The 10,295-nt window shown below is 29.1% G+C and overlaps 1 protein-coding gene across 1 annotated transcript; it reads left to right on the top strand.

Moving 5' to 3' along the window:
• The first annotated feature begins 677 nt into the window (after positions 1–677).
• LOC111619609 (proteasome inhibitor PI31 subunit-like) lies at positions 678–2,002 on the top strand. Its single transcript, XM_023361376.1, has 2 exons — positions 678–1,530; positions 1,804–2,002. Exon 1 carries the CDS (start codon positions 781–783, stop codon positions 1,489–1,491), a length of 711 nt encoding a protein of 236 aa, XP_023217144.1. The 5' UTR covers positions 678–780; the 3' UTR covers positions 1,492–1,530; positions 1,804–2,002.
• Positions 2,003–10,295: the final 8,293 nt, after the last annotated feature.

The raw sequence follows: 10,295 nt of genomic DNA, 5'->3' as shown, positions 1-10,295 counted from the left end.
TATGTAATGTGTATTTTTAAACTACTCTCTTTTAAATAACCTGCCCAAGAGAGTGAACATTAAATATTAAATAATGTTTTTAAAAAGTCAAAACAAAAAAAAAGGAAAAAAGTACATTAAAGGAGATGATATTTCCTTATTATTTATTTACTGTTTACAAGGAGTTTTCAATTTCTTTATTATAATAAAGAAGGTATTTGTATAATAAATTTACTGTTTTAAGCATTTTTATTTATTTATTTTTTTACTAATATTAAATTCTACAAGTAAATAAGAGAGGAATACAGTTATGATTACAGTTGTGTATTGATTGCAGGCCAGATAATAGCACCAGAGGGTCTTTAAAATCATCACCCCAGTAAATAAATAACGTATAAGAGAATTCAATCACAATCAGTACGGTTTTAAATTGAAACCCGACCAGGAAAATAACAGTAAAGCCTACTTCTCGGATATCCATATTCAGTTCAAAAACGGTCATAGCCTAATCTGCACCCATTAGAGAGGTTGCGACTGAAGTTTTCATCTGTAAAACGTGAACGTCGAGCGCCATTATCTTGTAAGCGGCGCTAGACGTTCGACGTTCACGTTTTAAAGATGAAAACTTCGGCCGCAACCTCGCTATTATATCTTAACATAATCGTAACAATACATATTCAATAATTAAAATATTAATTATTATTTGCATATTTTTCGATTATTCATAAAGTAATTGTAGAAAACCATAATAAGATAATCAAGTTGTGTTTTATTAATATATCTGTCAGAAGTTCATAGAAAATGAAAGCGCTAGAGTTATGCCATACAATTGTGAAGAACCAAATTAAACAGAAGTCGGATGCATTTATGGTTTTTCTTCATTGCTTTATGATTGAGAAAGGAATAAAATGCGTGAGTTCGGGCAAAACTTGGTCTTCCGATGAAAAATCCGAACTTCTACCAGAAAATTGGAATTCTCAGAAAGATTCTTATAATATACGATACATGTCAACAAATAATCATCGATATATTTTGAATGTTAAAAGTTCCGGTAATTCTATTCGAGTGAAACTGGAGAATCTCGATAATAAACAATCATCTCGAATATCTTTTGACATCGATAACTTCATAAATGAAGATTTCAAAAATTTCCACTCTGCTTTTAAGAATTTAAATAATCTCGAAGAAGAAATGGATAAAATGTTCAGAGAAATTCGTTCTCCCGAAATTAACTGGAGCGGTCGAACGAAAGACAGCGATACCACATCTACTCATAAAAGAAATTTTTCGGTTCCTGAAATTGGCGGAAATGATTTAGATCCTTTGGGAAGAGGAGGAGGAAGTGGAGGGATGCTAATGAGTGAACCTCGTCCCGCACCTCCCGATCCTACTTCTGGAAACTTGGATTTTGAACCTGAAGTTCGTATTCTTCCCGAAATGAGATTTGATCCCATAGGACCGGATACGAAAGCTCCCAAGCCTCCTAAACGAGATCCCGATCGTTTAATATAATTTTCTCTCATTTACCAAAATTCTTCTGTCGACTTTCAAGTATAGAAGCTGAATTTAACATTTAAATTTACAATAGATATATAATTAATTTTTTAAAAAATGCTTTGTAATTTTATCATATAACTAAAGAGTAATTAAACATTATTTAAAACGTCTTAAAAATTAAGACGACTAACGATTAACCTCATTGAATTTATGCTCATTTTTCATTAAAAATTTTTTCTGTTTCCATTTTATTTCATATGCCATAGCCATTTATTACAGTTAAATTTTCAAAGTATTATAGATTTATTATAATATTCTCTAATTTAGATGTTACAAACGTAAAGAAAACTACACGTGGCCAATCTATTACAGAGGCATGGACCCGCCATCATTGTTCAGTAGTCAATATTTAACCATTTCGCATTCAATAATGATTTCTTGACGACTGTAATCTCCGCCATCCACACGCCCTGCACAGAAGCTAAAGATCGCGTTACGAGTCCTTTTTAACTGATTTTTGTATTCAAAATTTTTCAGTTTAAAATGTTTTATCTGACAATCTGCTATTATAAGAAGATAAATTAGATATATAAATTATATTTTTTAGCATATTGACTCATTAACACTTTGCATATAAGTTTTGATTTAATTAAAACAAAACTACTTAGTATAGGGTTACCCGTGCCGAACGGGTCAGGATAGGGACCAAACTAAGGCAGAATCACTGGTCCTCCAGATTGGGGGTTGTAAAAATTTTATTTTGTTAAAGGGCAAAAGGAAAGAAAGACAGGGTCTGGTAGTGGTGGGGCTCCTGTCTTCGACTTAATAAGGGAAATGACTGAAAGTAAGTTAGATATTCTTTGAATGAGTAAGAGAAGAGTGAACAGGAATGTGTTTATTTGGTCTTGTGTGCAAGAGACAGAGCAATCAAATGCAGTAGGTGTAGTTTATAGGAGTAGGTGTTTTGGTTTATGTATTTTCTACTCCTTCATGCTTACATTAAGGAGTATTCTTTCATTCATTTGCTTATACTAGCAAATGAATGGGGGTGTGCTTCAAAGTGAAGATGCAGAGTGATTATTGCCGTTGTGTACATACTACATGGACGCTGAAAAGATGACTTTTGGAAAATGTTAAGAGATGTCTTGGGTGAGAGTGACCCTCAGGAGCATGTGATTATAACTGAAGATATGAATGGATGAGTGGGTGTAAAAAGAGATGTCTGAGAGAGTGCTGGATCTATGTGGTGATCTCCAGGTGAACAATAATAGAAAGCAATTAGTTGAGCTGTGTGTGAAGAGACCTATGAGTGTCCAACACCCTTTTTCCACGCAAGACCATTTATCATTACAGATGAGGAAATCATACATAAGGTCAGAGGACTATAATAGATTTTGTTGTGTATGATGATAGATTGAGAGGTATAGTGGAGGATACAAGCATTATGAGAGGAACTAACTGTGGCTTGGACCATTACTTAGCGGTACTGAGGGTAAAAATGAGGATTGGGTGGTGGAGCAAAAGGAGGAAAACAGTGATTCTGTAGTGAATGAAAACACAGTGCCTGATGAGTAGAAAAGATGAGTATAAAGAGCATGTTGCATTGAAACCAGGAAAAGTGTATGAACAGTTGAATGATGTGGAGGAGGTTTGGAAGCATTTCCAATCTTGTGTGATAGAAACAGCAAAAGAGGTATGTTGTGTAACAAGAGTAGACTGTGAGGGACTGCATGAATGAATGTCAGAGCAAGCAGTGAAATAGAAAAAGGACACAACGAATGAAGAATAGACTTAGCATTTACAAGGGGCTTTTGAGAAAAACAGAAAACTGTTCTGGAAGCAAATAAAGAGTACACATGGTAACAGAAAAAAAAGTGTATCCTGTGTATGAAGCGCAAATGGTGAGCTACCGTGTGATGAATAGGTAGTGTGAATAATTTGAGAGCCTGTTGAGTAGCAATGGAGATAGCATGAATGGAGGAACAGTTGCAGAGATATATGAAGGTGGTGGATATGGTCCTATTCAACTGAATAAAGTTAGGAGTGCAATAAGAATGTGAAATGGCAAATCTTGACCACAGAAATGTTAAAATATGGAAGAATGGATGTTCTGACTCTGCAACTTATGTTGGGATAAGGGATTGGAGAAATGCTGTGATTGTTCCAATACATAAAGGAAAGAGTGAAAGTTAAGACTGCAAGAAGTTCCATGGCATAAGCTTGCTGAGCTTACCTGGAAAAGTGTTTTCATGAATGTTGGTTGACAGAATTGAAAAGTTAACTGCAAAGCAAATATGGAAAGTGCAATGTGGATTTATGAAAGAGAATGGGTGTATGAACCAGATCTTCACATTGAAATGATTGTAGAAAAATGTTTGAATGTGGGTAAAAAAGTATTTGCAGTGATCATGAGAAAGCATGCAATAGAGTGACTAGGGAGAAACTGTGGCAAGTATTACGTAATTATGGAATGAGTGGTAAACTACTTAGAGGTGTGAGAGCAATGTATGAAAATAGCAAAGCATTGTGTACAAGTGGATGGTAAAATGTCTGAGTGGTTCACAATTGAGAAGAGTGCAAGACAAGGATTTGTTATGTTCCTTGGTTGTTTAATGTTTTCATGGATGAATGCATGATGAGATCCAGAGTATTTGAGTGTGGAATGAAAATTAGAAATGAACGAGTCTGTTGTTTGTTGTACGAAGATAACACTGTGCTATTAGCAGAGTAAGGAAGAGCTTCAGACACTTGTATCTACTCTTGAAGAGGTGTGTTAGAAATACATGCTGTGAGTGAATGTGAGTAAAACTAAAGTGATTGTGCTTGAATACAAAGGTGAACAAATGGATTGCATGATTGAGCTGGATGATGAAAAACTGGAACAAGTGAATAAGTTTCTACATTTGGGAAGTATGATAGATAGTAATGAAGGATATATGGTGAATACTGGAACTCAAGTGGTGGGTGCAATGAGTAGATTTGTAAGGGATAAAAGGATGTCCAAAGAGGCATGAATGGCTGTGTATGGGAGTGTTGTGGTTTCTGTGTTCAGTATGGTAGTGAAACTTGGATATGGCAGAAGAGTCACAGGAGTCACGTCACTGCATGGGAAATGAGGCATAACAAGGAAAGACTATGTGAGAAATGAACAAGTGCTGGAGGAGTGTGGTAAGAAAGAGGATGTGGTTGGAAAGGTGGGGAAATCAGCCACTACAATGGTTTGACCATGTTGAGAGAATGAAAGGAGAAGAGAATATACATGGGGAAAGGTAGATGGAAAACACAGTAAGGGAAGACAGAGAAAGTCTTGGTTGGAACAAGACCTGAAAGAACATAAGGTGTTGAGTCAGAAGGAGAAGGTGACAAAGAGTGCTAGAAGAGGCATGATATTATGAAAATAATTATAAAAGAAATCTCAAAATAATTTTTTTTAATACAAAAATTTATCTTATCATAAGAACCTTACATAATTTTGATACAATGAAGATTTAACAATTTACATTTTGAAAATAAATTACAAAAGTAGCTATGTGAATTTTTCAAATTTCATTGCATAGTAATTACAACAAAATTATAAGGTTTATTATACTTGTATATATATATACCGTATCTATGTAGGATAGCATAAACAATATGCAATGTAAATGCTTCATTAGAAAGCATAAGCTAAAAACTATAGCATCCAGATAATTTAATACCCAAAAGGAATCATTGCTGTTTATTACAAAATATATTTTTCATTATTGTTATGCATGTTGATCAAATTATAATATATTTACATTCTTAATAACAAAATGAAAAGGGAATGATAATGTTTTATTTTATACATTATCAAAATTAATTTCATCTATAAAACAAAATAGATTTGTCATTACCTGCATTATATCACAGAAAGATATTTCCATATACAAAAAGGCATAAATATTTCAAATGAGATTGCTGATATTTGTAATTTTCATACAGAATTAAACAACGTATTCCAAGTGATATTTACAAAGATTTGCATAATATTAAGTACACATTTTTTATTTTAATTTTCAAGCACATAATATTTAATTGTTACAATATCTTGCTTACGTTTATTTTTTTTTATTTAAATAAATCTTCAAAGTGATTTCTTTCTAATATATAACATTTTCTAAGAACAAATAAATCATCATTAAATCTTCACAAATCTCACTNAATATTAATGTAAAATTAAAATTTAGCAAATGAATATAATAATAAGACGAAAAAAAAATTGAGATGTTAAATTAATACGCGTTTATGTAAAACTAAACGCCCTTGTAACAGGCGAAAGCCTATTACGACAAATAAAGATTATTATTATACTTTAAAAAAAATCCATTTAAGTGAAGAAAAGGAGTAACTGGAAGCATTTCAATTAATTTTTTGCATTATAAAAAGGAAGAAATTACAACAAGTGTAGTTATATCTCTACCAAGACATAAAAATATTCTTAAAAATGTAAACAGAATTTTTTTTATTTGCATTTTTTTAAGATGATAATCAACTACCTTTTTTATTTATTTTTATTTTTTATTAATAGAAATCAGCACACATTTTCTCTATAAATTGATTTATTTAATACGAAAAAAAGAAAAGGAAACAGAAAATATAAATCTATAATTTTGTATCGTGTTTTTTTCTATAAGAATTCAATCGAATTAAAACTATTCTCGACTTATAATATAATAATGCACACCCTATAATTTATATCTATACAGTATATAGAATTTACGCATAACGATTACTATTATTATTATTTATACATTTTTTTAAATACGAATACGTACACAAATTCATCCGTTTTAAGTGCAAAATGACGTTACAAAATCCTAACTTAACACTTGTTTCGTAAATATTTAATGAAAATATTTTTTTTTTACGTTCAATGGAGGAAGTCAAAAAACTCGTTTAAGTGCACTATGCATAAATATAAAGCTTTGTATTGTATATCATATTCCATAAAAAGAACCAATCAATCGAACAACAAACCTTCGACTGCACGATAGCTAGCAATTGAACTTCTAAAAAAAAAGTCATGCAGTCTCCATCTCATGAGAAATTCTTTGTACTGCATTTTTATATCCCGTGGGAAAAAAGCACGCATACACAATACACACACACACACACACACANAGAACCTTACATAATTTTGATACAATGAAGATTTAACAATTTACATTTTGAAAATAAATTACAAAAGTAGCTATGTGAATTTTTCAAATTTCATTGCATAGTAATTACAACAAAATTATAAGGTTTATTATACTTGTATATATATATACCGTATCTATGTAGGATAGCATAAACAATATGCAATGTAAATGCTTCATTAGAAAGCATAAGCTAAAAACTATAGCATCCAGATAATTTAATACCCAAAAGGAATCATTGCTGTTTATTACAAAATATATTTTTCATTATTGTTATGCATGTTGATCAAATTATAATATATTTACATTCTTAATAACAAAATGAAAAGGGAATGATAATGTTTTATTTTATACATTATCAAAATTAATTTCATCTATAAAACAAAATAGATTTGTCATTACCTGCATTATATCACAGAAAGATATTTCCATATACAAAAAGGCATAAATATTTCAAATGAGATTGCTGATATTTGTAATTTTCATACAGAATTAAACAACGTATTCCAAGTGATATTTACAAAGATTTGCATAATATTAAGTACACATTTTTTATTTTAATTTTCAAGCACATAATATTTAATTGTTACAATATCTTGCTTACGTTTATTTTTTTTTATTTAAATAAATCTTCAAAGTGATTTCTTTCTAATATATAACATTTTCTAAGAACAAATAAATCATCATTAAATCTTCACAAATCTCACTATAAATAAGTAATGCACAAAGATCTAATCATATTAAAAACTATAACTGAAATATGCTTTTATAAGTAATAAACTAATATTTAAAAAGTCTTGTTGCTGTATTATAAATTATATCTAAAATTTATAATTGTAAAATTATTTTTTTTATCATGATAAAAAAATTCATCAGTTTATTTTAATGTATCAAAATGCTTTGTAAATAAATACTTTAAATAAATCTATATAAATTTTTATAATTAATATTTGTGAAAATTTAATGACGACTTCTCACATGCTATTAAAAGATTAAATATTTTAATAGCAGCATCAAGTTGTTCACTATACTTCACCAATTTATTCTAATTTTGTTACGAACATAAAAATATGCTCCTTTTTAAACTAATTATTTCCATCTTACAAAGGAAAATAATAACTTTATTCCTTTTAATAAAAGCAAATAATTTCGTTTGATTAACAGTAAAAGTTCTGAATTATATTATATTTATCAACAAAGTTAAGGCACACACAATAATAGACTTTCGTATCTTCAATGTAATTTTAGCATTAATTATTCTATGCAAAGGATAATTAGGTATTCATATTTAACATTTACTAAATGATTAAATCTCTAATAACGAATAATGAAAGTTTAGCTGTAGAGATTAAATATTGGTAATTATAAATACATATATGTAAAAGGTATATCCTATGAAGAAAGGCAAGTTGTTATTATCCATTTGAGGAATAATTAAGGCCATTAATATATATATAGAAAAAATATATAAAATACTAAATATTTAATAAAATATTATTTAATGGAATAGAATTTAATTCTTTTTTATTACAAAATATTATATAATAAGATATAATTCAAAATATAATCAAAAAATAAATAAAACTATTTCTGCATATTATGTATTAGAACATTTCAATAATTAATATACATTAGTTTGTCGGAAGACCATACATTTAATATTAAAGATAACATTTTAGAATCATTCTAATTCCTAGATTTTATATAATTTTTTATTTATGTAGTATGGTTACATGTATTATATGGCATGGAAATACTCAGACTTTATCAAACAAGTTATCTCACTTGATAACATTTGTATACATATAAATTCATATGCTATTTTATGGCTTAAGGCACTGTTTATTTTTGAAAATACAAACCAGATTAGAAATGCATAGTAAAATGTTGAATATAAGTTTTATGCAATAAAACTTTTATAATTTTTCAGTAAAAAATTAATAAGTACACCTCTATCACATTGATAACTGTCTGACATTTTTGGATATATAATCTTCCACAAATTACCATAAAATACAGTTGTCCCTCTATAGTCTGACATTTTTTAATCCGACATGCTCAGTAGTCCGACGCACCTCCCGTCAAGGTACCCGTCCCCGTTATGTGTCTGCTTGCACAGAAGCATGTCGCGATGTGAATCTCCCCATCCAATTTTTACACAATGACACACATTTCATGTGTTTTAAGTGAGCAGTTCTGTTCGAACAGTTGGAGTAGAGAAACTGCTCCAACTGTTCGAACTGCTAAGTTACTGCTAGCAAAACAATGCGAAATATGTAATTATTTTCGGTAATCCGGACACTTTTGGTAATCTGACACACCTTTGGTCCCACTATACCTGTCGGATTATCAAGGGACAACTGTACAAGGAATAAAAAAAAAATTCAAACATCTTTATTTATGCGTTTATCTTAATAAAAATACAAAAATAATAAATCATGCAGTTTCTATCATATTTAAATTAAATATTTCTCATAACTCATTTGACAACATTTAATTTATAATACATATATACACAAATGCTAACCTGAACTAATTATTAAATGGAATTGCTTGGATTAATGAAAAAAAGGAGTAGCAGCTTAACAGGGTTATAAAGAAACAAAAGTCAAACAAGACATATCAGATCAAGAAACAAATCTCAGGAGACAATTTTTAATTCACATATTAAAACAATTAATATTAGTTATATTTTATAATTATTACAGAAAGTTTTTCTAGCATTAATTTTCATTTCTTTAAGCCAATATGAAAACTGGGATTCTAGCATCCATTTTAAGTCATTTCCAACCCTGGAATTGAGCCCAAGAAAATATGTTTTAAACATTTTCATATTGTAATTGGTATAGTACATATTAATTCACTACGATTTTAAAAAATAATCAATTTCTTTGTTTTTGGCTAGAACATTTAGCAGAAAAATAAACCAAATTAGTTTGAATTAAGCAGAGTTCAGATTAGCAAAAGTGCACTGTATACGAATTAACTTTTGGATTGTTCTGCCTTATTTAGTGAAATTTTGTACATTTTCATTTAAAAATATAAAAGCTATTATTTAATTTTCAGTTTTTGCAAGTGCAAATTTTATAATACAAGTGCATTCAAAACCAAATGCCCATAACCAAACTAGATTTAAATCTATCGTCCAATAAACAAAGAATACCATCTTAACATACTCCCATTCGTAACAACCCAGCCAAATATGACATTATGAAAAACATTGGAACCAACTACAAATTTTATATAAATAGATAATAATAATAATAATAATAATAATGAAAACTTAGATCCAAGTTGTTTTTTATGATTACTGAGTTAGTTAACTAATATATTCCATTACCTTAAATAAAGAATCAAGACTCTTGCAAGGCAAAAACTGCAAAAATAAAATTAAATATACTTGTAGACGAAATTTTAATATAAATGAATTTGAAAATCCTATAATGAAGATGCCCTATCATTAACTGTAGTATTAATTTTATTATTTAAAGATTAATTAAAATATTATAATAAACTTATTGAAATCTGAAAGATTAAATTAATAAAAAATAAAATAATCAATAGCAAAATAAAAAAAAATTTCTTTGTTGTTTGTATAATTCAAGTTTTTTTCAAATTTTTCTTAATTGTAGATCAAACTGTATTAGAACTGATAAGAAT

This window comes from Centruroides sculpturatus, unplaced genomic scaffold (genome assembly GCF_000671375.1).
Source record: "Centruroides sculpturatus isolate CEXI.00-Female unplaced genomic scaffold, Cexi_2.0 scaffold260, whole genome shotgun sequence".
NCBI lineage: Eukaryota > Metazoa > Arthropoda > Arachnida > Scorpiones > Buthidae > Centruroides > Centruroides sculpturatus.
Note: the sequence above shows the minus strand (reverse complement) of the source record. Positions and strands in the feature narration are given on the sequence as shown.

Excerpts from the sequence above, each read along its gene's own strand:
- LOC111619609 (XM_023361376.1), top strand. The coding sequence starts at position 781 with ATGAAAGCGCTAGAGTTATGCCATACAATTGTGAAGAACCAAATTAAA.